Raw genomic sequence first — 27,831 nt, forward strand, 5'->3', positions numbered from 1 at the left:
TACGACATCCTCTGTCCTTAGACCCTTGCAGCGCTCAAGGAAAAACTCCCCAAAACAGACCCCACAATTAACAGTGGGAAGTAGGAAGAAACCTCTGTTACCCCTTTCACACCAACGGTGTTTCAGGGCCGGTTCGGTGCTGGTGCTTGAAAAGCACCGGGTTTTCCTGTTCACACCGCAGCGGAGCAGCGTCATAGCTCCGGAATCCGGTTCGTTTCGAGCACCAAAAAGTTGTCCGTCTAGAAGCAAGAACCGCATACGTCACGCTTACGTCGGAGGGGGGCGAGATTAACCTGAGCTAACACTTAAGGCGAGTACGGCAAATAAAAGTTGTAACAAGCAGTAGTGCTGAGCAAAGTGACTAGAACGCAACCACACACTTGTTAAAAAAAACACACTTTATAAAGTCAGGCAACACTAACCAGGCTTCGTGTGATTCTGTTTATTTGTACCTTACTTTGACCATCCGTTCGCTGTTATTGATCATTGTGGAGAGCAGGCAGACGTTTTGTTTGTTATTATAGCAGCTATCGGATGGAATCAATACATGGGCTGCACAGGTTGTCATGTCCGACTATCACAAGTAGAATCATAATGAAAAATACGTCGGTAAAAAGTGCCTGTAGAAAACTGCTTAGCAAGTAGTCAGTTTAGCTTCGGTTGCTATGCTAACATCACCCATGTTATACCAGAGAAACTTTCATAACAGCGTTGTGATGCCAAACAGCGTCAATTCAGACTGACACCAAACAGCGTCAATTCAGACTGACACACATTCACTTAAGGGGAACTGGGGATATGTATCAGCTGCATGTGTGACAGTCAGACAGTGAATACTTTAGAGCCGTGTGAGCTAACCCGGAGCTAACGGGAGAATACACTCGTGGAAGAGCAGCCGGCCAGCACTGCAGCGGTCGGTAAATGCCGCTGAAACACATTAATAAACAATTAACCACGGCACTCTGGAGAAAAGTATAAGGTTGGAGAAGTCGTTATTTAATTTAATCTGGCTTCGTATGATTAAAAGCAACGCAGTCCCCGGCCCGTTGTTATTGTGAGGTGAGCTCCGGCGTTGGGGAGAAACTCAGCGACGTAAACTGTGACGTCATGACGCAGCAGCGGCAGCACCAGTCGGGCTCTGAGCGGTGTGAAAAGAGCCGGCGCTAAACCGAAGAACCGGTTCTGAACCAGAAAAGCTCTAGCACGGAGCTTGAACCGGAGTTGCGTTGGTGTGAAAGGGGCATGTGAGAGCAACAGAAGAGGGATCCCTCTCCCAGGACGGACAGACGTGCAATAGGTGTCGTGTGTACAGATGAAAAAGGCAATACAATTACAGCGATTAAAAAAAGGATGGAAAAATTAAATGAAAGCGTCAATGTATATAAAAAGATGCCGTCGACTCATCCTGTAGACTCATCTGGTCCTATCTCTATTGTGTTGTCATAGAAAGGGGAGGCAGGGCACTATAGGGTCCCCCCCCCCCTAAATTCACTAGAAGTCATCATTTAAGGGGTTATTTTTAAAACTTTTCTTCTGTGGGGGGCATACCCCCCCAGACCCCCCTATTAGTGCTCGGTCACTGTTCGCTTTGTGAGAGGGTTTGAAGGTCTAATTTCTAATGATTGATAGTTACACATACTTGTGGTATGTATTAGTTTTGTTTGCCCCTGGTACGTAAAAAGGATAATAATAGCGTTTTTTAAAATTATACTGAGTTATTCTTCTTGTCAGGAACCGCTACTATTCGTTTGTTTTATGGATTTGGGCCGGTCTGGGTCTAAATGCCAGGGCCGATTTGCTGTCCCAGTCCAGCCCTGGATGAAACCCCTCTTTAATGGTCACACATGCAGAGCACACAGCACACACAGTGAAATTTGGCCTCTGCTTTTAACCCATCCTAGTACTAGGAGCAGTGGGCAGCTATTGTACAGCGCCCGGGGAGCAATGGGAGTGAGGGGGGAAGGGGGATGTCCGGTGCCTTGCTCAAGGGCACCACGGCAGGGCAGGAGGTGAACTGGGACCTCTCCAAGTAGCAGTCCACACTCCACATTTTAGGTCTGGTCGGGGACTTGAACCGGCGACCCTACAGCTCCCAGTCCAAGCCCCTACTGACTGAGCCACTGCCGGACACATCATTCATCCAGATCTGTAAAGTAACTAAAGGGATTAAATACATGTAGTGGAGTAGAAGTACAAAGTAGCACAAAATGGCACTTAAGTACAGACCTATTTTCAAACAGGAAGTGTTTCACCAGCTGCTCTTAAACAGGGACCATAACACAGCGTTGTGAAATATAGCTATAAATCTCCAGATGTGTAAACTAAGAGAAGTCCTTTATGTATTGAGAACATATTCCTACTTATGCTCAATACACTATTTGAAAAGCCTCTTGGATCAGCTGTAAAATGCATCGTCACAAAGTTAAATAACAAGCCTCAATAGTTCTTCCTCCACTTCCTCTTTGCAAACTGCCACTGAGAGGTGGGACCACCCTGTAAGAGAAGAGTTTCTATTTCCCGGAAATGAAAGCTGATGTTTTTCTGAGCGACAGCAGAGCAGCAGCCGAGACAAGTCTCTGTTTCTCTGAAGAAACACTCAACTGAATCCAGAAGCTTTTTTATCAACAACACAGCAGGACTCTGCAAACACTGGTGAGTACACTACATACACATCACTAACTAAATATTTAGTCAAAGTTGGATTAAAATCTGAATCTGACTGTATTACATCAATTTACCATATAAAGAATAGCCTACTATATCAATGTGTCAGTTAAGATAAAAACCTCAACATTTACATTAGCAACAGCCAACAATATAATTACAATGTAAACTCTGGTTAAGTTAGGTTAGAGAGCATACAGTCAAAGCTAGCATTAGCTTATACTTATTTTCATATTTCCTGTATTTGAAAACATCTTTATAATTGACTCTATTAAATAAAGTAGAATCTAAATATTAGATTTGTTCTGGACTGTCCAAAGCAAGGGATCTGGTGTTATGTTACAAGTGTTGCTTATAAAAGGCATGACAATTAGATATTTCATCTTATATCATTTGTACACACTGTGGTAAGTAGCCTTGAGCTTTGAATCTGTTTCTGTAGTAACTGCTGTCTGCCTTTTGAAGCTGATAACGTTTACTGTTTTTTAGATTAGATTAGATTAGATTACTTTATTGTCATTACAAAATGCAAGCACAGTGTAACGAAATTAAGGAGGGTCTAACCAGAGTGCAAAACAGTCAGTTATATCTCTCACAGGCTCCGCCCTTTACTGGACTCTATGGCTACTACCTTATCCTGCGTGCATTCTCCCACTGAGACTTCTATAGACGTAGCCGGCCTAGGGCGGGCCTACCTGAATGCGCGCGCATCACACCGTATAAAAGGAGGCCTCGCCTCCTGACTATCATCCTTTTTCTCTTCAGCAAGCGGAAGTGATTCCACGAGCTTCGAGACGATTGAGAAAGAGAGAGTAAAGTGTAGGACCTGCCCGAAATGCCCGAATCTAATTACCCTTCTGCTTCACGTCCTTGGGGCCTGACCACGCGGTGGGTAATATGGGCCCGACACCGACATGCCCAGACTGCCAGATGATCCCGCGGCTCACACGAGAGCATCGTGGGCAGCACTTCCTGGCGAGGGCTACCCCGCAGGAGGAGTCGGAGGATCTGGAGCTCGACGTCGTGGACGTAGGCGATTCGGGGAGCGAGGTGACGTCGTCCCGGTTCTTCCGATGGGGGACGAGGAGGACGCCTCGCTGACCGGAGGTCCAACTCTCAGGTCTGCGCGGATCGATTCCCGGCGGTGATGACTCTGGCGGCGGAGCGTGTAGGCTTACCGCTCCCCCCACCGCTGCCACCGAGGCCTGTAAACCGCCTGAGATTTACAGCCCGGTGCGTCCCGCGCAGCCGACCTTCGTTTCGCCCCAGCTGCCAGAGGTATGGCGGTGTGTGTAGGCGACATGGCAGCAGCCATTAAGAACGAAGGCCCCGATAGCCGCCATGGCTAAGGTGGTAGATCGCTCGGACACGACATGTCCAGGTGTGCCCCCCCTCGATGAGAGCCTGGCAGCCCATCTGCTTCCGCGGCTGGTTGGGCGGAGGGTAAACGTCCTCTGCCCCCGTCCTTTGTTTCCACAATACACTTGCACATGTTGATGACTGTACCAATTCCCCACTCGCCGCCCCAGCTGTAGCTCCTGTTAGGGAGGAGGCTAGTGGGAGTGCGCAGATGAGAGTGATAAACTGCAGGCAGCGCTATTATGGTGCGATGCAGGTACAGGGACATTATGGTCGACGTTTTTCTGTTAGAAAACACTCTATGCCTGAAGCTTAGACTCCAAATAATGCTGTTTACCATAGTGGTAGGGGCTGCATTATAGCAACGCCCGCACTTGTAAAGGGGCGCGTGGCGGTGCGTTCAGGGGCCTTAGTAAGACACACTACGCCTGTAAAAGCTCCGGTTAATGCTGTTTTCCATAGTGATGGAAATAGCATTATGATGGAGCGTGCGCTCACACGTGAGCGTGCGGCGGTGCGTTCAGGGTCCTCAATAGATAATCGGCCCTTTCTGTTTCGACCCCCCACGGGCAAATCTTCCCTTTACGGGGAGTTTTGCGGCGGAGCGGGTCATCAGAGAGTATCACAGCTTTATAGCTGCGGCCCCACGGCTGAGGGCTTGCCCATTAACACAATGTTATGAGGAATGGAAACTCAGCTGTGTACTGTCAGAGTGGATGGACAGGACGCTGAAACGGGGCTATTCACTCCAGTTTTGCAGCGTCCCACCTCCTTTTATGGGCATGCGAGAGGTAAATCTGTCTTCCCAGGAGGAGGTGGGTTTCCTCTCAGCAGAGATTCAGGCTCTGGTGCAGAAACAGGCTGTGTCTGTTGTGCATCCTCAGCACAGAGAAAAGGGTCTTTATTCCATGTATTTCCTGGTTCTCAAGAAAACAGGGGAATTCAGACCTATTCTAGATCTCCGCGGCCTGAATCGTCATATTCCCTGCAGGAAATTCCGCATGTTAACTGTGAAACAGTTACTAGGGCTTGTGCAGCTAGGCGATTGGTTCACCACCATCGACCTGAAAGACGCGTACTTTCATGTGGAAATTGTTCCAGAGCACAGAAAGTATCTGCGTTTTGCCTTCCAGGGAACAGCCTACGAGTACAACAGGCTGCCGTTCGGTAATTTCCTATCCCCACGCACATTCAGCAAATGTGTGGCCACAGCGCCTCAACCGCTGCGCGCACACGGCATGAGAGTTTTCTTTTACATAGACGACCTCATAGTCATGGCTGGGTCCCGGGAACAGGCAATGTTTTGCACAGCACAGTTGATCACACACCTAACCAAATTAGGTTTTGCGATCAATTGGGAAAAGAGCACCCCCATACCTCACCAACAGGCGTTGTATTCGGGAGTGGTGCTCGATGCAGACGCGCTGCGTGCCATCCTGTCAGAGAGCAGACGTGCGCCCCTTCTCAGGGCGGTGCACAGGCTGCGACAGGGGGCAACAGTGACAGCTTTAACTGTCATGCAGACTCTGGGTCTCATGGCGGCTGCTCACATGGTGAGCAGCATGAGCTGAACACAAAGGTTGTAATGTTGTCCCAAAGTTTAATAAACAGTAAAACAACATGTCAGAGAAATAAATAAAGCAAACAGCAGCTACACGTCAGGGTAGCATTTTATAAATCCCACCGTACTGTAGGCTATACAGGTCTAAATGTTTTCACTTTGGTCTATTTATGTAATATAAAGTATAACTTATCTATAACAGAGCCAAGATGTCTGTATGACTTTAGTAAACTTCTGAATTGAATTAAAAATAAGTGTAAACAACAGTGCAGTACGTCCAGCTAGCTAGTTAGCGTCACATATTTATCCGTATTATTTAACGAAAATGTACGTTTTAATGCCCCTTGGGTTTTTTTGGGTGTTGGAGCGCTAGCCAATAGGAGCGCAATGTTACCGAGTGATGCAACTATGTTCTGGAGAAACACCGGGTTACGTATTGTAACCCTTGTTATATTAACACAGGCGGAGCCCTCTACAGGACTCTATGGGTACTACCTTATCATGCAAGCATTCACCTACTGAGATTTCTATAGACGTAGCCGGCCCCGGGGCGGGCCTACCTGAATGCGTGTGCATCTCACTTCCGTATAAAAGGAGGCCTCGCCTCCTGACCACCATCCTACACCACTCTTCAGCGAGCGGTATAGGACAGACAGTGCCCCCAAGGTAGAGGGCTCCGCCTGTGTTAATATAACAAGGGTTACAATACGTAACCCGGCGTTATATCTCTCACAGGCTCCGCCCTCTACTGGGCTCTATGGGTACAGTGGGCAGAGCCCCGATGTATGCACGCACTGTCGTCCAGCACACCGTTCCACCTCACTGTCCCTGACCGGCTTTAGCAGCCACTGCGCCTCACTCACCTCTCCCTCGGTTGTAACCGTGGAGAAGTCCGGGCTGCGGCCGATAGAGCACACCCTGACGCGCTTGCCTCGCAAAAAAGTGTGCTCAAAAATAGTGCTGAGGACTCCCGTGCGTCTGCCCATAGGCAGACAGGGAAAGTCCGCAGCCCTGTATGGGTTCACTATGCACACTCCCTCCTGAGTCCCTAAAGAGCACGGGGAGAACGCAAGTGCCCCCTATGTCCCCCCACTCCGCCACTGACCCTGTGCAGAGTGTGTAGGGACTATAGTATGGAGGGCTCTCCCCCTCCTGCCCCCAGGCAGGCGAGGGGAGCCCTTCAGCCCTGTAAGGGCCCAGAGCGCATTACATCACCCCGCGACCCTCCAGGGGTCCGGAGAAATGTAAGCGCATTTACGCCCGGGGAGGGGGTCAGATGCCCACTGACCCACAGCCCCCCCCCTCCTCACCAGTCCTGTGTTGCCCCAGCAAGCACAGACGTTGAGAAAGAGCCAGACATATCCAAGAGATAAAAATGTATGAAGGGGCCTGGCGTTGACCAAGACGCCGCCGTGCATATATCCTCCACACTCACACCGCTGAATAAGGCTGTTGATGCAGCCACAGCTCGTGTGGAGTGCGCACGGACCCCCATGGGACAGGCTCTCCCTGCCTGTTTGTAGACGTGTGCAATGGCTTCGCAAAGCCAGCCTGCCAGGCGTTTCTTGGACAGAGCTTTTCCAGTCACCCCGCCCCTGAAGCACACAAACAGCTGTTCAGTGCGTCTCAGGGTAGCTGTGCGCTCTACATAATATGCTAATGCACGCACCGGGCAGAGGAGGTGTAATTTAGCTTCCCTAGCCTCACCATGGGGACTAAAACCCCCCAACTGAATAGCCCTCGACCGGAACGCGCTCCTTGGGCTCTTGGGCAGAAAGGGGGTTCGGTCTGAGTGTCGCCCCACTCTGGTCACCCCGAATCAGTAAACAGCTCGGGTCCACCGACAGAGCGGTTAACTCGGACACTCTTTTGGCTGACGTTAAGGCAAGTAGCAACGCTGTCTTCCACGACAGTGCTTTCAGGGAGGAGAGCTCAAGAGGCTCAAAAGGCTCCGTGACCAGAGCCTCGAGCACCAGCGGCAGGTCCCACTGTGGGGCGGAGGCGTGCACTACCGGGCGCAGCCTCCTGACCCCCTGTAAAAACCGCAACATCAGTGGATGAGAGAAGGCTGACCTGCCGTTGAATCCCTCATGACAGGACGAGATGGCTGCTGCATACACTTTCACTGTGGAATGAGCAAGCCCTCTGTCCACCAGTAACTGTAAGAAGGATAACATAGAGCCCAACTCACAAGATAGGGGCTCTATTCCCCGCTCCTCACACCAATGCTGGAATCTCAGCCACCTTGGCCTGTAACAGGCTGTGGTGGATTCTGCTCTAGCTGCCTGGATAGACTGAATAACGCTGTCAGACAATCCACCCTGTCTCAGCCTGTCCCTCTCAGGAGCCAAGCCTGAAGAGGACGGCCCAGAGTGGGTAACGCCCCGATTGCACCTGCCTCTTGAGACATCGCCCCCCAGAACTGGGGGATCGCCCAGGGCTGGCCCACCTTCATCTGTGTAATTTCTGAGTACCACGGAGCCCCGACGCGATCCTGTGCCACCAGAATGACTGCCAAACGTTCTTGCCTCACTCTCCCCAGGAGAGGGAGAATGAGACGCAACGGTGGAAAGGCGTATAGCAGCTTCCTTGGCCATGGCTCGTGTGCAAACGCGTCCACCCCCAAAAGGCGGGTCGTCGCTCAGGCCCATGGAGAACCACAGGGCACAGTGGCTGTTGCGCCGGCTGGCGAACAGGTCCACTTCCGCTCTCCCGAACTGGGCCCAGATCTGCTTCACCACCTCCGGGTGAAGCGTCCATTCGCCTGGCAGGGGGCCACCCCTCGACATGAGGTCGGCCCCCCTGTTCTCCAGTCCCGGAATGTGCGTGGGGATAGGGAGTAGCCGAACGGGAGTCTGTTGTACTCGTAGGCTGTTCCCTGGAAGGCAAAACGCAGATACTTCCTGTGCTCTGGCACAATCTCCACATGAAAGTATGCGTCTTTCAGGTCGATGGTGGTGAACCAATCGCCCGGCTGCACTAGCCCCATTAACTGTTTGATAGTTAACATGCGAAATTTCCTGCGGCAAATGTGAAGATTCAGGCCGCGGAGATCTAGAATAGGTCTGAATTCCCCTGTCTTCTTGGGAACCAGGAAGTACATGGAATAAAAAAAAACAAAGCCTGAATCTCTGTTGAGAGGAAACCCATCTCCTCCTGGGATGACAGAATTACCTCTCGCATGCCTCTGAATGGAGGTGGGACGCTGCAAAACTGGAGTGAATAACCCCGTTTCAGCGTCCTGTCCATCCACTCTGACAGTACACAGCTGAGTTTCCATTCCCCATAATATTGAGTTAATGGACAAGCCCTTAGCTGTGGGGCCACAGCTATAAAGCTGTGATACTCTCTGGTGACCCATTCCGCCGCAAAATCCCCCGTGAAAGGAAGATTTGCCCATGGAGGGTCGACACAGAAAGGGCCGAAAGTCCCAGCCACACATGACGAGACGCCACTGTGGCTAAGGACATCACCCGCCCGGCTGCGGTGGCCACTCCATGGATCAGATTATTCATCTGACCTATGCAGCGGTCCGGATAATCATCCCTGTCCTGAGACGGGAGAGCGGGGGCGTCTGCTCGAGGAGTAATCAAGGAGACGCCCAACACACCCAGATTATTGGCCGCAGCCGCCATCTGTGAACCGAGCCTGAACATTTTATCCAAATATTCCAAGGCTTCCCAGTCCCGCGGCAGCGGGGGCAGAGGTTTCTTCCCCTCCGCCCAACCAGCTGATCGCAGCAACAGATGGGCCGCCAGACACACCATGTCTGATCGGCCCTGCACCCTGACAATGCTATGGCGGCCTTCGTCTTCAATGGACGCCGCCATGTCGCCTCCACACACTGCCAGATGTCTGGCAACGGGGGCGAGACGAAAGCCGGCTGCGCCGCAAGCACCGGGCCGTAAAACCCCTGCCTAAGGTGGCTTATAGGCCTCGGTGGCAGCGGTGGGGGGAGCGGTAAGCCTACACGCTCCGCTGCCTGGGTCATCACCGCTGGGAAGTCCAGTCGCGCAGACCTGAGTGCTGGGCCCTCCTGGCTGTCAGAACCGGGGGTGTCGGACAAGGAGATGTCGTCATCCTCCTCCGCGAAGTCGACCACTCGGTCCCTCGGAAGGACGAATTCGAACGGCACGTCCTCCAGGTCGTCCATGTCCACCACCTCGAGGTCCACATCCTCTTCCTCTCCGCGCACCTGCGGGCCGAACTTCCTTAAGAAGTGCTCCGCACGATGCCGGCGGTTCAGCATCGGGATCGAACAGCAGGAAACGCAGGCCGGTGTCTGGCCCGCTCCCTGCTCGGCATGACCCTGCCCCAGGCACTGGAAGCATTGACGATGCGGGTCTGCTCCCGCAATCAGTCCAGGGCACGACGGGCAATTACGATGCTCCAGGAGTGGCTCCATTTTCAACAAAATATTCTCTTTCTTCTTCCTTTCTCCCAATAGAACGTCTCGGACTCAGTGCTAGGCTATCACCTCCGCTCGCTGAAGAGTAAAGGATGGTGGTCAGGAGGCGAGGCCTCCTTTTTATACGGAAGTGAGATGCGCACGTATTCAGGTAGGCCCGCCCCGGGGCCGGCTACGTCTATAGAAATCTCAGTAGGTGAATGCTTGCATGATAAGGTAGTACCCATAGAGCCCAGTAGAGGGCGGAGCCTGTGAGAGATATAACTTCCTCTGGAGGCTACACAGGGATTTTAGGCTTTGCAGACCATTTACATGCACAAAAAACCTGTATAACAAACTACAGGAAAGGGAAAACCACAAAAGCCTAATAGGGCCCCTTTGAACAGAAAATATGTATTTATTTTACAACACATTACTCCCTGTACTGTCACACACAAACACTGGTATCCAGCATCCCTATAAAGGACAGAGACAGATAAAATAGACCAACTGTGGACATCTTGCCAAAATGTTGACTGACTTTATTTTAAAGGACCACCAGCCTTAAGTTGGTTCCACAGTGACAATTGGGGTTAAGTATGTTACTTGTTATGCTAGAAGGTTATAAAGTGAACCTAGGTTCACCGTTGTATTTCTCACATTTTGTATCCACAGATCCTCAGTCAAGAACCTTGAGTTGCCAAGATGAAGAGGGAAATTGTGGTTTGGATTTTCCTACTGTTGACTAGTGCCATTGGAGTGTTTCATTCATATTCATGGATTTCATCTGTGTACCATGAGTCCTGTCGCCCTCGAGAGAACCAAAGTCTTTGTGCATGTAACACATGTATAACAGAGTATGAGCCATGGTTGAGTGAGTTGATGAAAGCCTCACCGGAGCCCTTTTTGACACCAAAAAACAATATCTCAGAGGAGGACTTTAAATGGTGGAGGGTAAATATCAACTTTTAAAATCTTTAAAGAAAGTCTGTAATTGTTATTATTGAAGCTATTTTATCTGTTTGAAAAAAAATCGACTCACCCTTATAGGAACCCTTAAGAAACTGTTTAACGCTTTCTTGCCAAATAGGATGTGACATTGGTCAAAACAATGCTAAATTACATTACAATCATATATCCTATATTCAGAAAACCGTTGCTGTCTCTATTTTTCCTATAATTTATTTAGACTGATATTTCCATAATACCAACCAGCCTGATGCTTGCATATTACTGACGTTACGAAGAAACACCAGATTCATGCCTTGTGGCCAGTGGCGTTTTTATATGTACAAAAGTGGTGGGGCACAAAAAACTTAGATGTCTATATATAAGCTTCTGCAGTGACGTGCAGTGAGGTTCATGGCTGGTGAGGCACTGGCACTGACTCTTCAGGTTTACAAATATTATATTTTGACCTAAACCAAAATATAATATTATTTTCAAAAGCTTTTTTTGTCTGATGCTTCGATTAATTTTAAACAGACAGTTCAACAAAAGGATACCCAAAAAATGTCATTTTATCATTTAAATATTGAATTGTTCTCTCTTAGTAAGATCCCATTTTCAATAAAATTGCGGTCTTACCTTGACTTGAAGATGAAGTCCATTTGCCTATCCTTCTGGACAACAATGTCTTTTACTTTTTTGTAAAAGTCCTGCTTATCTTCTTGTAGTTTCAAAAGTCTATCATAAATCTAATCGATAGATTTATGATTAAAAAATTATAAAAGTAGGGTAGACATGTGGATATTATCCGGCTGAACAAAACGTGCATTTATCTAACAGGTACGTTTCCCACAGATCTTATTTCTAGCTATTTTCTAAAATCCTATGGAGAAATCTCATTGCTTTTTTGTCGAGGGAAGCCATGCGCAGCTTACTTCCGGGTTTTAGGACGCGTCACTGCAGCTCTCTCGTCTCCTCTTCACACACCACACTTTTCGCGGCACACGTACTTACAGCCAATCAGCTCTGAATTATGTGAGATGACGTATGGTGGGGATGGCAGCTCAGTGCCCCTATGGTCATTATTTTTTTGCCACACACATTCAATCGGAAAATACTCTGAGCATGCGCAGTGTAGTTTTTACAGTCACCGTTCACTAACAGTGAGAGGGAGGGGGCATGGTCAGGTTTTGTCCCACATGGCTCTAAACAGCTCAATAGCATAGACTGTATATATAAAGCTCAATAGGCACACACTGTAGACACTAATTAGAAGAACACAGACTAAAACAGCAATGTACAGACGAATCAGATGATTAAACATGATATATATATTTTTTTTTTGCATTTTTTGTAATCATTATTTGTAATACTTTCTGCTGACACTAGGTGGGGCTGTGCCCCACCTGCCCCTAATGACCAGTCACCACTGCTTGTGGCTAAGTTATACCTACCTTAGTTTAAATTAGTTAACATTAGGGTAGTTGGCTGCTCTATCCTTTCATCACTTTTGGCTATTAAAAAAGCAACTGCCAGTTATACAACCTGTTGCTGTTTGGCTAAAGCTAACACCTATTATCAAAATACATAAGCACATTCAATAGCATGGATCACAGAGGATTGTAAAGTACTTTGGCAAGCTAGTCAATAACATATCCACTACTTGTATTGGTTTAAGATATCATTCATAATAATAAACTTTAATAATAATAAACTTTATTTGTAGAGCACCTTTCATGCACAAAGCAGCGCAAAGTGCTTTACAGAACAACATTAAAATAATATTAAAATTAATACAGAACAAGATCAAACATCTACAGTCATAATATGTTAAAATAAAACAATTTTAAAAAATAAAATAGAAGCAAAACAGAAAATAAATTAAATAAATTAAATAAATAAATACTTTTACCCGTACTTTTCCCGTTTAGTTCCGTTAGTGCCTGGAATTTTGCGTTCACACCAAAAAGAGAACTTAGTTCAGAGAACTTTTACCCCCATTTGTCGTGCCTGCTAGAGAGGTGGTACTATCCTGGGGAGAAAAAAGTACCAATTTCTGATTGGCTGGGCGAATTGCAAACCACGCCCCGTAAAACTCTGAAAGGTTTTGTGAAGCCGCCATTGTATTTGATGGCATTAGCATTATTAGCATTAGCATTAGCCCCGCGCACCAACGGAGAGAGAATAACTTATGGCAACACAAAAAGAAACATGGGAGCGGTGGAGATGAGGAGGTGTCGGCGTTCTGGCGATTTACTCGGAAGGCTTCAGTAGAAGCTGCTGGGAGTCCCAGCAGCTTCTACTGAAGCCAGTCCCCAACTCCGGGGACTTCCGGCCGGGGACTTCGGGTGGCAGTATACACCGTGAAGATGTTTGCGGCCTGCCAGTAAACCCAAAGCAGAAGAAGAAGAAGTGACGTCAGCGGCTTCATTTGCGTAATCTTCCCTCAGGGACTTATTCCGGTGTGAACGCGATCTGTACTTAGTTCCATGGGGGCACTAAGTGCTGAGCACTAAGTACGGCAAAGTACTTGGTGTGAAAGGGGCTAATGATACTAGTGAGAATTAAAAGTTAACCAAAATTAAAATCCATGTTTAAAAAATAGGTTTTTAATTTGCTTTTAAACATTTCATGGGAGTTTGCTGTTCTAAGATCCACGGGGAGGCTGTTCCATAGTTTAGGGCCGACATAATAGTGTTAGAAAGCTAGCCAGCTAGCTTTAACTTAGATATGCTGCGTGGATCTAGTGTTGGAGACTTCCTAATGTTAGCTGATAAAGTTATTTCAAAACGGGTAGCTAGCAAAATTACCAGCTGGATCAAAATGTAAAACTTAAAGGGGACCTATCATGCAAAATGCACTTTTGTACGTCTTTTATACATGAATATGTGTCCCCGGTGTTCCAGGGAACTCACCAAGTGTCAGAAAACACAACCCTCTCTATTTTCCTCCATACCAAATCTCTAAAAAAGGGGCTGCAACGGATCTGATAAAAACTGACCCAGATTTGAACACTTTCCTGACGTCAGGACAGTGGCGCTACGGCTATTGGGCCAACTCCACCAATCAGGAGGAGACAGCCACGGCCATTGCCGTTTGAAAGCGCTGGAGACGCTGTAGTACATATGCCAGGCCAGTAGATGGTGCTGTTCTGTCCTTATCTGCCCTTACACAAACAGAGCTAAAAAATGTCAAATTGAGCAAAATGAGGCATGGCTAAAATGCATGATCTGTTTGGTATTTTGAAAAAAAAATAATAATAAATATGCCTTATATAGGTATGGTCCTACCACACTATATTATTAAAATATAGCATGATAGGTCCACTTTAAAGAAAACCTGTTTTTGTTTTTCAGGGAATACAGTTTGACAGACGTGACTTCAATGTGTACAAAAAAAACAGCGGAGAAAGTGTTTCAGATGTTCCCTCGCAGTATTGATATGCCAAAACCCAGCCCCAATTGCTGCAGGACTTGTGCGGTTGTGGGAAATTCTGGTAATTTGAACGGATCACACTACGGACCTCTAATAGATTTGCATGATACCGTCATAAGGTACAGTAAATCCTCATCCTCAGTCTTTAGTGAAATGCATGCTATTTGAATGCTAAAATTGAGAACATTTAAGAAATCCTGACACAATATTTTTCGATGTAGTGTCACAGAAATCCAATAAATAACCTAAATAAATAGTAATCCAAGTAAGCCCAAATGTATCTATCTTCCACAAGAGGTTAGCCCTGTTCTTTAAAACATGATGTTCAAATGTATACCCTCTGTACCATTTAGAATCAACGGAGGCCCAACCAAAGGCTATGAGAGAGATGTAGGAAACAAAACCACACATCGGGCGATGTTTCCAGTGAGTGCTACTAATCTGGACAACAGCACTCATCTTGTGCTGTTCCCATTCAAGATAAAGGATTTAGAGTGGCTCATCGATGCTTTCGCTGCAAGGTATAGGTGTGTTATATAATTTGTTTGAAAATGATGTGTATTGCATAGTGTGGGGGAAAGCAAATTCTGTGTCAGCTATTTTTTATTTAGTCTTAGTCTTAGTCCTGTGTCAAATGTCCTTGTTAGTTTTAGTCATATTTAGTCACCTTCATCCTGTTTTTATTTAGTCAAGTTTTAGTCGACTAAAAGTCTGAGCATTTTAGTCTTATTTTAGTCAAAGAAAACTAACTATTTTAGTCTCAAATATCACCTTGTTTCTTTCTCCCAAGCCCTGTTGTTGCCATTTTCCTTTCTGTTAAATAAGATTTGTTAGATCCGATTCTTCGTGATTGTTCATAGTGTGCCGCTGGCCCGGTGTAATTCAAATGTACCGCCGCGCGCAGCACAGACACACAGCTGCTGCCCAGCCGCAGCACCGGAAATGGAACTGCTGGGAAAAAACTGACTATCAGACATGTAACGTTATCTTTGATAATATTTTTCGTCAACGAAAGTAAAGAGAGATTTTGGCAAAGTTTTTATTTAGTAAACTACATTTTCATCTCGTCATTTTTCATTAACGATATTGCATGTTGATATCGTAACAGTTATTGTTTACCCTTCCCGCGTCCATGCCTAGCTTGAATCATAAGTTTGGATAGCTAAGACTTTTTTCATCCAAAATTGGGAGATAAATATTAAAGTCAGAGCATCATGTTAACAGGCATTACACACGTGTTAAAAGTGTAATAAAATACAATTAAATCAAAGAAAAAGTCTGGGAATATTGCCTTGATATTAAAATGATGGCTTGTTTGTAAAACATAGGGACCTACAGGGAGGAAACATTTTCTTTGGGTTGAAAATGTGCCAAAGCTGGTAACTTAGCATGGCATTTAGGCTACCAGATGTTTGCTATTCCCAGACAGTGTATTGAAAAAAGCTTTTATTATAGCCCCATTTTATTACTCTTATATTGTGATTGTTGTCAAGTATATGCTTCAGTTTTGTTTAACTGCCAATCACGGGAGTATTGTGTATAGAAAGTGTTGAGCAATATCTCTCATGTTTGTTGGTGAGCATCACATTGAGAGAGTTTAAAATATTAGCCAATTTGAAGGAGAGAGAACAACAGACTGACACTTCTTTTATCCTCCAACAGAAAAGATACAAATGAACAAAAAGGCTTGAAAGCTAACAAAGATTTGGTGAGTATTATCTATTATACAGTTCATGGGAATGAGCTAGTTAATAAATGTCAGATAACATCTAAATGTAATCGTGAACAGGTGATGATCCTCAGTCCAGCTTTCATGAAATACGTTCATTTGAATTGGCTCAAGAAGAAGGGCCAATATCCATCCACTGGGATTATGACTGTGATTTTCAGCATCTTCATGTGCGATAAGGTATGTTCATTGCGATTAATTGAAAATCAATATTATAATTGATATGGATCATTTAAGAGGTATTGGTAGAAAGAATGGCCTATCAACACATGTTCAAACTGGATTAAAATGGTTCAACATAGCTAATCTTTTTGTTCAACTACCTTGTCTTTTTGTCTGTTTGCATCAAATGTAAAGTGTACGTTTTCTAGGTTCTCATTGTCACGTGTCAAAGCAAATCTATGGAATGGTATTATATTATAATATGTTAAAAAGTCAAATGGGTAATTGCTAATTATGTCATAAAATCCATGATAACAATCATATCCAATTTAAACCCATTTAACATTCAGTGTATTCCGGTTGTTTTCACAGGTCAGTGTGTTCGGGTTTGGAGCAGATAAAGATGGAATATGGAACCATTACTTTGAAGAAGTACTTAATTTGAGTCTAAAGAGAAAAACTGGCAATCATCCTGGATCGGTGGAGGCTGAAATTATTAATGAACTATTTAAGCGAAAGAAAATTTATTTATACAGAGGATGGTGAATGTTGACATACAGTAAGGATCACCTACGACTTTATTTATAAATTACGGTCATTTTACCAGAAAAAAGGGCAGTTTGGTGTGGTAGTAGAAATGAAGTAGTTTTTCTATTTCACACATGTTTATTGTTATCGCATTTGCATGTAGGTTTGGAAACTTGTCTTAGAATCAAGTCTATTGTCCTTCAGTACAAGTGTTTCCTGTTTTGTATTTACTGTAAAGGTCCCATATCATGCTATTTTTAGGCAATAGCATAGGTCTCAGATATATAGAAATATATAAAAAAACATGTCTATGAAGTGTTTTGCTCAAAATACCAAACAGATCACCCGTTCTAGCCATGCCTCATATCCCTCTATTTCACTTCCTGTCCTGAAAACTCATCTCTTTCGACTCCACTTCGAGCGATAGAATTACTAACAAAGAATTCCTAACAAAGCACTTATATACTAACAAAGGACTGGCTTATCTAAAGCCAGTTGAGTAGCACTTGAAATGTTTTGACTCTATGAAACCTGATGTACTTATATGATTCTGTTTTCTTCAAGTTTGTATCTTGTTGGTCGAATGCACTTATTGTAAGTCGCTTTGGATAAAAGCGTCAGCTAAATGCAATGTAATGTAAAAAAAAAGATTGATAAAAAATAAAAAAGGAGGGGTCTGAGCTCATGCGGGACCCGGCAGCTACTGTCTAAACTAAATACTGCCGTGATGAAACGCCATATCATGGATTATCAAGGATTATTTCTGAAACAGTATGGAGCTCAAAGGCTTTCTCTCTTGCCGGTTATACCACACTTTAGTCTAAGTTATCTCAGTGGGTCTCAAACGGTTTGATCACAATTTATGTAGGCTAAACAAATATTTCCAAGGCACTCCTTTATAATTATTAGGATAAATAAAAACAGGTTTGAAATCATTCCAATGCATACTATAGGACAGCAAACCAAAAATATCGTTTAAAACTGGAGAGATTAAAAAATATGCCTAAATAAATAAATAAGATATGAATGAACCACAAAAATAAAATAAGTTAGCCTACATTTATTTGTTATTGGCTATGGTAGGTTATTGGAAATGTTCACATACTTATTTGATTAATAAAATGTAAACCCCCCCATTTGAAACATGTTCCCACGGCTATGCTCTGATGTGTCATGTCCTTCATCATAAATATATTCTGGTTCTTATATCATTTGTACCCAATGCTGTAGAGATAGGTTTGGGATAGGCAACACCATCCCAATCGGAATTCCTTCTTTCCATGTTGGTTCATTTTTGTTTGGCCTGTCTTTGTCTGTCATTATGATATGTTATGTATTGTAATTTTTCTGTAGTTTATGCTCTTAATGTCTTTGTAACACACTTTGAATTGCCTTGTGTTGAAAGGTGCTATATAAATAAACTTGCCTTGCCTTTATGTGTGAAACTGTGATTGTTAACTTCTGTACAATTAAAAATAAACTATTTGTAATGCCTCTCTGCTCACTAAATCCCCATTGCTATAAGATTATTTGATTTTTAAAGAATAGTAAACACTTTACAATCATAAGTTGAATTTAACTCACTTGTGCAAATAATAATTCAAAAGAGTATTTGCAGAAGTAGGAATAGTGTACACAACTGACCGACCTTTACTGTCACAACACAGTGTGCTCAGATCTATCCACTTCCCATTGGCAGGCTGCCAAAACACACCCATTGTTTTGGGTGTCTTTATATGGGATGACATGTTTCATGTTTGCACAGTTCATTTCCTTCTTCAGCAGCCACAGGGAGAGAAACTGGACTCCTGTATTTGAATGGAATGTCTGTTAAGGTAAGAGTGACAAATATTTGGACATATGTTAACTGTTGGTGTGTTTGTCTTTCATATGTTTTCTTGTCATTAATCTTTGTCCTTTATGATGTTGTAAATGGAGCTGCTATGATAAAAGATAACCTTTAGACTTGATCTTACAATAAAGTATCATGGGGTATAGTATAGTTGTTTTGAGAATGGTTAACTTGACTTAAGACATTTACCAACCTTAAAAATGTTTAGTTGTTTTGCATTTCATTGTATTCATTCGCTTTTAAAGTCAGGCCAAACTATATTCTTTCAACACGCCCTACATCCATTTTTACTTTAAAGATATGTCACCAGAGAGGTCTGTGTCCGATGATATGAATTGTTTTCAGAACCCAAACCTGCTTGGTACACAGTGTGATCAAGTCACAGGAGATATATATTTTAACAGCACAGTAACACAATAGAGAAAACAGAACTTATATCAAACAGAAGTACCTTCTATTAAATATTACACAAATACAATACTTAAAGTATTGTATTTGTGTCGGACTCTCTGAATGTTTAGATAGTTAACTTTAGTCTAAGTTATCTCAGTGGGTCTCAAACGGTTTGGTCACCCATTTAGGCCTATGTAAACAATTATTTCCGAGGCATACCTTCATATGATCATTATAGTTAAAAAACAATAAAAGAATAAATGAAAAACAGTTATGAAATACTATATGACAGTAAAACAAGAATACAGTTTAAAAGGGGAGTGATTTGTAAATAGCCATAAAGAAAAAGAAAATCTGTTTACAGTTGTGTTTCATATGGGTGTTGAGAGATGTATCCATAGATCTCTTAATGTTGCTCTCAAAGTGCACCAGATTGATGCATTTAATTTCAATATTAAAAAAAAACATCTTCCCGGGGGAGCATGCCCCCAGACCCCCCTAGGAGGATATTAGGTCCACCCCCCACTTGTAAAACTGCACTTTACCCCTGCTTACGTGAGCTGATTATCGAGCCCTCATTGTAACAGTCGCGTGTAATGTGTATGTGCGTGTGAGGAGTGTTGCAGTAGTAAACTCCACTGTAGCGCCCGGTACATTAATGGGAAACCCTAAATGTTTGAGCACCCTCTATGAAACGTCAAGCTACCCCACAGCACCCCCAAAAGAAAATCTCTGGCGCCGCCACTACCTGTAAAACATGAACAACAGGCTGTCGCTGTCCAGGTTGCTAGGCGACGGACCGCGGGCGTCAGTGTCAGGTGACGCAAACAGGAAGTCCTCCGTTAACCAGAGCGTCTCATTTCGTACACCGCTCGGTTTGCTGTTCCTTCACTTAATTTTTATATTTATATACATTTATTTTGGACGAAAACTTAGCGTGAGGAAAGGCATGCGTGGCGTCAGTACGTGAGATATGGGTTAATTGCGTGACTCTCACGCTCAATGCGTGAGTGTTGGCAGCACCTCCAGTACTGAAACACATACAGAACGATGTGGTATCCAGCAGCCCAAATAAGTTGTTGACTGAATTTATTTCAAAAGCAACACCAGCCTTCAGGGGGTTCCTCTATAACAATTTGAGTGAACTATGTCTTTGTTTTGCTGTCAGGACCGTTTATTCACCTAGGTTCACCGTTGTATTTCTCACATATTGTATGCACAGATTGTATGTGATCCTCACTTAAGAACCTCCAGTTGCCAAGATGAAGAGAACAATCTTGTTTTGGATGTTCCTATTGTTGATCACTGCCATTGGAGTGTTTCATTCATCTTCATGGATTTCATCTGTGTACCATGAGTCCTTTTCCCCTCGAGAGAACCAAAGTCTTTGTGCATGTCGCAAATGTATGATGGAGTATGAGCCATGGCTTACTGAGTTGATGAAAGCCTCTCCAGATCCCATTCTGACACCAGAAAACAATATCTCAGCGGATGACTTTAAATGGTATCAGGTAAATATCAACTTTTACAATCTTTAAAGACACGTATAAGTAATATGACTTCTGTGTTTCCCAAAATAATATTACTAAAATAATCACTGACTGCGTATTTACATTTTTCCTCCAAATCAGCATCTTGCAATACAATTTCAGCTTTATGTGAAAGAGAATTAGGGCAACATGGAAAAACTATTTTTGAGATCTGATCAAAAGTTAATTTTTCTTTTAGTTCTGAGAAAAGTCAGAATTCCAAAAAATAATTCACATATGGCCCTTGTTCTTTTTTTTTGCTGTAACGGGCCGTCTCCACAGCAGCGTTAAAAAAATCTTGGAGGTGGGCGTATCTGAAGCTTGAGGATTTTTTGCGAGCAACCAATCACATGTATCTCCCGCCCGCGACATACGAAGCAAAAAAGCCCGAAGTAAACTGGATATAAACTCCCCAAAACAGGCGAAAACCTACCACTGTCTCTGCCACCTCCCTCCATGCCTGGCTCCTCCGGTTTATATCCCGGTAGGTAAATAGGGACTGGTCATAAAGCACCGGGTGATTCCCTACCGCTAATTTCTCCCCCATTTTTTGGAATATGAGGAAATGACCTGCGGTATTTCTCTCCCAGCATACACGCCGTTTGATTGGCTAGAGCTTGAACTGTCAGATTTGCGTACACGGGATTTGATTGGCTGACGCTTCCACCTCAGCCTCAAAAGTTGAACATTGTTCAACTTTGAATCCTCAAAATCCTGAAAATCTCCGCTCGCCTGCCCACAAAGCATTTCGGCGAAAAGTGAGGGAAAGTGACGTCACCCCATTCAAAGTGAATGGGCAGAAGCGTTTCAAGATTTTTTAACGCTGCTGTGGAGACGGCCCGTAAGTGTCAAGAGCATTAATAACCTTTTGCAGAGTGATGTTGAAGGTAATGATAAAACGACTACTTATCCTTAATTTATGATCTAAGAATAAAAATTGTTTATTGTCTCAATCATTTGATTTATAACCTATTATGCAAAATGCACTTTTTGATGTCTGTTATACATAAATATGTGTCCCCGGTGTGTCAGGGAACTCACAAAGTGTCAGAATATAAAACCCTCTCTCTTTTCCTCCGTACCCAAATCTCTAAAACGGGGGAACAATGGAGCTGATCCAGATTTGCTGCGTCATGACGACATTACTCAAATGTGGGCTGGCTTTACTCCCACGGCCCTATCAGAAACAATGCGACGTGTTTTGGACGTAATATGGTCTTTGTTTACATTAGCAAGTATCGCTAACACTCAGAGCTAACCTGTACTGAAGAGAGTATCACTGCTCGCATGCACATCATTGTTAACGTTAAAGACAATCTGTTCTTGTTATGTGTTTCAGAGAATACAGACAGACAGACGCGGCTTCGGTGTCTACAATAAAACAGTGAATAAAGTGTTTGAAATCTTCACACGCAGAAATTATTCACCAAAACACAGCCCTAATCGCTGCAGGACTTGTGCTGTGGTGGGAAATTCTGGTAATTTGAAGGGATCACACTACGGACCTCTAATAGATTTCCATGATATCGTCATAAGGTAATAAATCATCAGCTTCAGTGTTAAAGGTCACCCATTACGCAAAATGCACTTTTTGATGTCTTTTATACATAAAGATGTGTCCCCGGTGTGTCAGGAAACTCACAAAGTGTCAGAAAATAAAACCCTCTCTCTTTTCCTCCGTACCCAAATCTCTAAAAATGGGGGAACAACAGAGCTGATCCAGATTTGCGTCCGATATGACGTAATATCGGAACTGTGGGCGGGCTTTACACCCACGACACTATCAGAAACGTTGCTATCAGAAACAATGCGTGACAGTTTTGGACGTAATATGGTCTTTGTTTACATTAGCAAGCATCGCTAACACTCAGAGCTAACCTGTACTGGAGAGAGTAAAAAAGCAGGAAATAAAAAAAAGGATGCCTCAAAATAGTACAATAGGAGACCTTTAAGAATCATAATCTGTTTTTTTCAAAATGTGACTCAAGTAAAAGTAGAAAAGTATTATCATCAAAATATAGTTAAAGTAGCGACAGTAAAAGTAGTCATTATGCAGATTGGTCCATTTCAGAATAATATATATGATATGTTTTATAATGATTGATCATGAAAGTGTTCTCAAAGCTGGTGAAGGTGCAGCTAGTTTGAATGACTTTGTATACTGCAGGGTAGCTTGTGAATTTACTCCAGGTGGAACTAAAGTCTGATTTAACACTTGATTATATTTCACATCATTCATCCACATCTGTGAAGTAACTAAATGTATTAATTACATGTAGTGGAGTAAAAGTACAAAGTAGCAAAAAATTGCACTTAAGTACAGACCTATTTCAAACAGTCTGTTCAGGGAGGAGTAAATGTTTCACCTGCTGCTCTTAAACAGGGACCATAACACAGCGTTGTGAAATATAGCTATAAATCTCCAGATGTGTAAAGAGATGTCCTTTATGTATTGAGAACATATTCCTACTTATGCTCAATACACTATTTGAAAAGCCTCTTGGATCAGCTGTAAAATGCATCGTCACAAAGTGAAATAACAAGCCTCAATAGTTCTTCCTCCACTCCCTCTTGGCAAACTGCCACTGAGAGGTGGGACCACACTGTAATGGCGCATTTCCACTACACGGTCGGCCTCGGCCACACTCGGTACGGCTCGGTACGGCTTGGCCGCGTTGGGCCTTAACAGGGCCGACTCACTTCATGCTGCGCTTCCATTACAGTTTAGGAACTGGGGTAGTTACTATAGTAACGCAGTGTAGGCGGAGCCGTGACGTCATCTTCAATGAGAAATCCAGAAACACAACACAGCCGTTAGCTGTGAGCACTCAGAGCTCACAGCTCCTTATATATGTTCAGAAACTCGACAAAAGTTAAACAAGTACACACCACAGACTGCCTGTGTCATGGTGAATACAGTCGCTGCCTTATTTATGTCTGTATAGGCCGTTGTTGTGAGTGTGGACGGTCGGGGCATATACTGCGTTAGCTTAGCCAATCTCCATCTAGAAAAACACGAATTTTAAAAGGTTTTTCGCCTGCCGTCTGTCTGCAGACTTGACAAAGCATTAATTCATGGTTTTTACTAACCGGTATCAGTATGTTGTTACTTCGGCATCATTTTGAAACGTGTATTACAATTAAATCACGGTCAAATATGTCCATCTTGTTGTAGTTCTAGCCCTCTTGCCAGCGCTCCTCTCTCTAGTTTAGCATACTCAGCCCGACTCAGCCCTGTTTGTTGGCCCCGATAGAACCACAATTTTCTAGGGCCAGAAAAGAGGGGAAAAAGTGGCCCCGCGCCGTGCCGCGCCGGAACGAGGCCTAGTGGAAGCACAACCAAAAAAGGGGACGGCACGACACGGCACGCTTAAAGCGAGCTACGCGCTGCAATGGAAATGCGCCAAGAGTAAGAGAAGAGTTTACATTTCCCGGAAATCAAAGCTGAAGTTTTTCTGAGCGACAGCAGAGCAGCAGCCGAGACAAGTCTCTGTTTCTCTGAAGAAACACTCAACTGAATCCAGCAGCTTTTTATCAACAACACAGCAGGACTCTGCAAACACTGGTGAGTACACTACAGACACATCACTAACTAAATATTTAGTCAAAGCTGGATTCATATAAAGAATATTATACAATATAAATGTGTCAGTTCAGATAAAAACCTCAACATTTACATTAGCAACAGCCAACAATACAATGTAAACTCTGTGTAAGTTAGGTTAGAGAGCATACAGTCAAAGCTAGCATTAGCTTATACTCATTTTCATATTTCCTGTATTTGAAAACATCTTTATAATTGACTCTATTAAACAAAGTAGAATCTAAATAGTAGATTTGTTCTGGACTGTCCAAAGCAAGGGATCTGGTGTTATGTTAAAAGTTTTGCTTATAAAAGGCATTACAATTAGATATTTCATCTTATATCATTTGTACACACTGTGGTAAGTAGCCTTGAGCTTTGAACCTGTTTCTGTAGTAACTGCTGTCTGCCTTTTGAAGCTGATAACGTTTACTGTTTTTTACTAGTATTAACTTCAGTGATGCTCAGCAGGAGGTTTCACTCCTCTGTTCAACAATGGCAAAATCCCCCAATAGTATTAGAGCTTACACATTGTGTTTCTTGGAGTTTAAACTGAATGCTGCTATGACTTTCCAGATTTATTTACAATATTAACAAATAGAGAGATTCTTCAACATTTAACAATAACAGTGTACTGCAAATTTGAGCAATCTTTCACCCTCTGCATAATCATGATACATCAGCAGAGTTCAGTATCACCATCTATTTGACTTATAGCAAACAGATACAAGAGATTAAATCATATATACATTACAGTTTTTGTTTTTTTTCACACGTTTTGTCCTCAGAGAGACATGTCTGCTGCCAGCTGTCTGCTGACTGAAGATCAGTTTCTGTGCTCCATCTGTCTGGATGTGTTCACTGATCCAGTCGCCATACCATGTGGACACAACTTCTGTAAAGCCTGCATCTCTGAACACTGGGATAGAAATGTCCCGAGTCAGTGTCCCAACTGCAAAGAGGTTTTTAACATAAAGCCTGAGCTGCAGGTCAACACTTTCATCTCTGAGATGGCTGCTCAGTTCAGACAGTCAGCTCAACAGAAAGCCAGCAGCAGCAGCTCAGAGCAACACGTTGTCAAACAAGGAGAAGTTCCCTGTGACGTCTGCACTGGAACCAGACTGAAGGCCCTGAAGTCCTGCCTGGTGTGTCTGGAGTCCTACTGTGAGACTCACCTGGAGCCTTACCTGACAAGGCCAGGCCTGAAGAAACATCAGCTGATCGACCCTGAGGAGAACCTGGAAGGCAGGATGTGTGTGAAGCACGATAAACTGCTGGAGCTGTTCTGTAAGACCGACCAGGTGTGTGTCTGCATGCTCTGCACTGTGTTAGACCACAAGACACATGATGTTGTTCCTCTGAAAGAAGGATATGAAGGAAAGAAGGCTGAGCTGGGGAAGACAGAGGTTGAATTTCAGCAGATGATCCAGAAGAGACGACTGAAGATTCAGGAGATGAATGGCTCAGTGGAGCTCAGTAAGGAAGGAGCAGACAGAGAGATAGCAGATGGTGTTCAGGTCTTCACCGCTCTGAAGGAGTCTGTTGAGAGAAGCCAGGCCGAGCTCATCGACACCATCAAAGAGAAGCAGAGAGAGACAGAGGAACAGGCTGAAGGCTTCATCCAAGAGCTGGAACAGGAGATCTCTGAGCTGAAGAAGAGAAGTTCTGAGGTGGAGCAGCTCTCACGCTCTGAAGACCAGCTCCACCTCCTCCAAAGCTTCACGTCCCTGAACGCTGCTCCACCCACCAAGAACTGGACAGAAGTCAGGGTCCGTCCACCTTCATATGAGGGGACTGTGGTGAGAGCTGTGACTCAGCTGGAGGAGACGCTCAGTAAACAGATGAAGAAGCTGCTTGAGGTGGAGCTGAAGAGGGTCCAGCAGTATGAGGTGGAGGTGACTCTTGATCCTGATACAGCACAACCTGACCTCATCCTGTCTGATGATGGAAAACAAGTTAAATATGGTGATGTGAGGAAGAATCTCCCAAAGAATCCAAAGAGATTTGATACTTTTGTCTGTGTCTTAGCAAAGCAGAGTTTCTCTTCAGGAAGATTTTATCATGAGGTTCAGGTTAAAGGGAAGACTGAGTGGTATTTAGGAGTGGTCAGAGAGTCGATCAACAGGAAGGGAAGCATCATACCGACTCCTCAGAAAGGTTACTGGACGATATTGTTGACGAATGAAAATGAGTACACAGCTTGTGCTGTTCCTTCAGTCCGTCTCTCTCTGAAGTCTCAGCCTGAGAAGGTGGGGGTATTTGTGGATTATGAGGAGGGTCTGGTCTCCTTTTATGATGTTGATGCTGCAGCTCTGATCTACTCCTTCACTGGCTGCTGCTTCAAAGAGAAACTCTACCCATACTTTAATCCCTGTCTTAATGATGGTGGTAAAAACTCTGCTCCTCTGATCATCTCTCCTGTCAATCACACTGAGTAGAACAACCATTTTATTTTCTACAGAAAGAGTCACTCTCACTAAATGTAATAAATGTATTCAACTGGGGAAGTACATTGTAGACATTGTTAATGTTTCAGAATCTGATCACATATGGTTCACCTTGATGAGACGCATAAAAACACATAAAATACTGATGAGTATGTTCTAATGTACTCTAGTTTATTCTACGGATTGCACTACCTGCCGTCATGACTTGAAGTGATCAGAAAACTATTTACTCAGAAATAAACTTTTACCACTTCTTTATATGTCAGGGGGACAAGAAAAGTATTTATTGTCTCAGAATTGTGTGTTCAAAAAGTGTTTTATACTTGCAGACATTACTAGTGGAAGTAATGCACTCCTTTTTCATCAGTAAAATACTGTATATATATTTTTATAATTTTCAATTGAGGGGAAAATGATGGGTCTCTGGTGTGTTTTAAAGGGGAAGTTCAGGATTGATTATTGAATTATAGTATATTGGTACAAAATGTATTTACAGTTACTTGGAGAATCAACAATACCTGATCATTAAACATTAGGCTGCAGTGGTTTAACAAACGAGGGAAATGTAAATGTTACATCTCAGCTGTCTGTTGTGTTATGTTAATTGTATTTCGTCCACCTCTCTGCACACTGCTTGTAAAGTTTGAACAAAGCCTCAATGGATTAAAAAAAAAGGAACAAAGAATGTTATTTTTTCTTTTTTTCTTTTTTATGTACTTACTGAAGTACAGTTTTCACTAGTTCTCAATTTAGGGAAAGTATCTTAAAAACATCTACTTAACTATTTCCATTTCTTCTTAACTACATTTGTCTGATAGATTTGGTTCTTCTGAAGCTTTATAAACTATTTAAAACCCTCTTGGATCAGCTGATCATAGATATTAAGATTGCTGTATATGTTTGTTAGAAATAAGGCCATCAGCTGGTTAGCTTAGCTTAGCATAAAGACTGGAAACAGAGGAAGACAAAGCCAGCCTGTCCAAAGGTAACTAAATCCACCTATCAGCAGCTCTGAATCCAGTTTGTTTAATCCATACCAAATCAGAGGAGTAAAAACATCAAAAAAACGTTTAACAGGGGATTATGGGTCTGGCTATTTCTTGACTGGGACCAAAACAAGTTGCCAAATTGTTTTTGCATTTCAGTTTTCGTACAGAGATATATTAAGTACACTTAAATGTGTATTTTGTCACTCACTATTTCCCCCCTTTTCCTAGTATATATGCTAAACTAAGCTAATCTAAGTGTCTGATA

At 43.6% G+C, this 27,831-nt stretch overlaps 3 protein-coding genes across 7 annotated transcripts in view; 2 read left to right on the forward strand and 1 right to left on the reverse strand.

The window, feature by feature from the left end:
• LOC117479149 (high choriolytic enzyme 1-like) overlaps positions 1 to 27,831 on the reverse strand; it is a 60,158-nt gene that overhangs the window by 24,058 nt on the left and 8,269 nt on the right. Inside the window, exon 4 of the mRNA XM_034126149.1 lies at positions 22,701 to 22,719. Within this exon, the coding sequence (XP_033982040.1) occupies positions 22,701 to 22,719 (19 nt within the window). The remainder of the gene's footprint in view (positions 1 to 22,700; positions 22,720 to 27,831) is intronic.
• Positions 2,542 to 27,262, forward strand: LOC117479161 (E3 ubiquitin-protein ligase TRIM39-like). 3 transcript variants are annotated; one of them, XM_034126163.1, is made up of 3 exons: positions 2,644 to 2,652; positions 6,699 to 6,703; positions 24,921 to 27,262. In XM_034126163.1, the coding sequence occupies exon 3, from the start codon at positions 24,925 to 24,927 to the stop codon at positions 26,566 to 26,568; it is 1,644 nt and encodes a 547-aa protein (XP_033982054.1). In that variant the 5' UTR covers positions 2,644 to 2,652; positions 6,699 to 6,703; positions 24,921 to 24,924; the 3' UTR covers positions 26,569 to 27,262. The 3 variants fall into 3 exon arrangements, with proteins under 3 accessions (XP_033982053.1, XP_033982054.1, XP_033982052.1); XM_034126162.1 differs by lacking the exon at positions 6,699 to 6,703 and having other exon boundaries at positions 2,542 to 2,652; positions 24,919 to 27,262; XM_034126161.1 differs by lacking the exons at positions 2,644 to 2,652; positions 6,699 to 6,703 and adding an exon at positions 23,985 to 24,112.
• On the forward strand, positions 3,874 to 17,107 carry LOC117479171 (CMP-N-acetylneuraminate-beta-galactosamide-alpha-2,3-sialyltransferase 2-like). 3 transcript variants are annotated; one of them, XM_034126177.1, is made up of 7 exons: positions 3,874 to 3,942; positions 10,647 to 10,925; positions 14,276 to 14,473; positions 14,708 to 14,881; positions 16,017 to 16,062; positions 16,144 to 16,263; positions 16,618 to 17,107. In XM_034126177.1, the coding sequence occupies exons 3-7, from the start codon at positions 14,304 to 14,306 to the stop codon at positions 16,789 to 16,791; spliced, it is 684 nt and encodes a 227-aa protein (XP_033982068.1). In that variant the 5' UTR covers positions 3,874 to 3,942; positions 10,647 to 10,925; positions 14,276 to 14,303; the 3' UTR covers positions 16,792 to 17,107. The 3 variants fall into 3 exon arrangements, with proteins under 3 accessions (XP_033982068.1, XP_033982069.1, XP_033982067.1); XM_034126178.1 differs by lacking the exon at positions 3,874 to 3,942 and adding an exon at positions 10,163 to 10,184; XM_034126176.1 differs by lacking the exon at positions 3,874 to 3,942 and adding an exon at positions 10,166 to 10,188.

Source organism: Trematomus bernacchii, unplaced genomic scaffold (genome assembly GCF_902827165.1).
Source record: "Trematomus bernacchii unplaced genomic scaffold, fTreBer1.1, whole genome shotgun sequence".
Classification (NCBI taxonomy): Eukaryota; Metazoa; Chordata; class Actinopteri; order Perciformes; family Nototheniidae; genus Trematomus; species Trematomus bernacchii.

Coding starts and splice junctions, on each gene's coding strand:
- LOC117479171 (XM_034126177.1), top strand. CDS start 14,304: ATGTGTACAAAAAAAACAGCGGAGAAAGTGTTTCAGATGTTCCCTCGC. Junction 16,063..16,143: donor TGAAAGCTAACAAAGATTTG/GTGAGTATTATC, acceptor AATCGTGAACAG/GTGATGATCCTCAGTCCAGC. Junction 16,264..16,617: donor GCATCTTCATGTGCGATAAG/GTATGTTCATTG, acceptor TTGTTTTCACAG/GTCAGTGTGTTCGGGTTTGG.
- LOC117479161 (XM_034126162.1), top strand. CDS start 24,925: ATGTCTGCTGCCAGCTGTCTGCTGACTGAAGATCAGTTTCTGTGCTCC.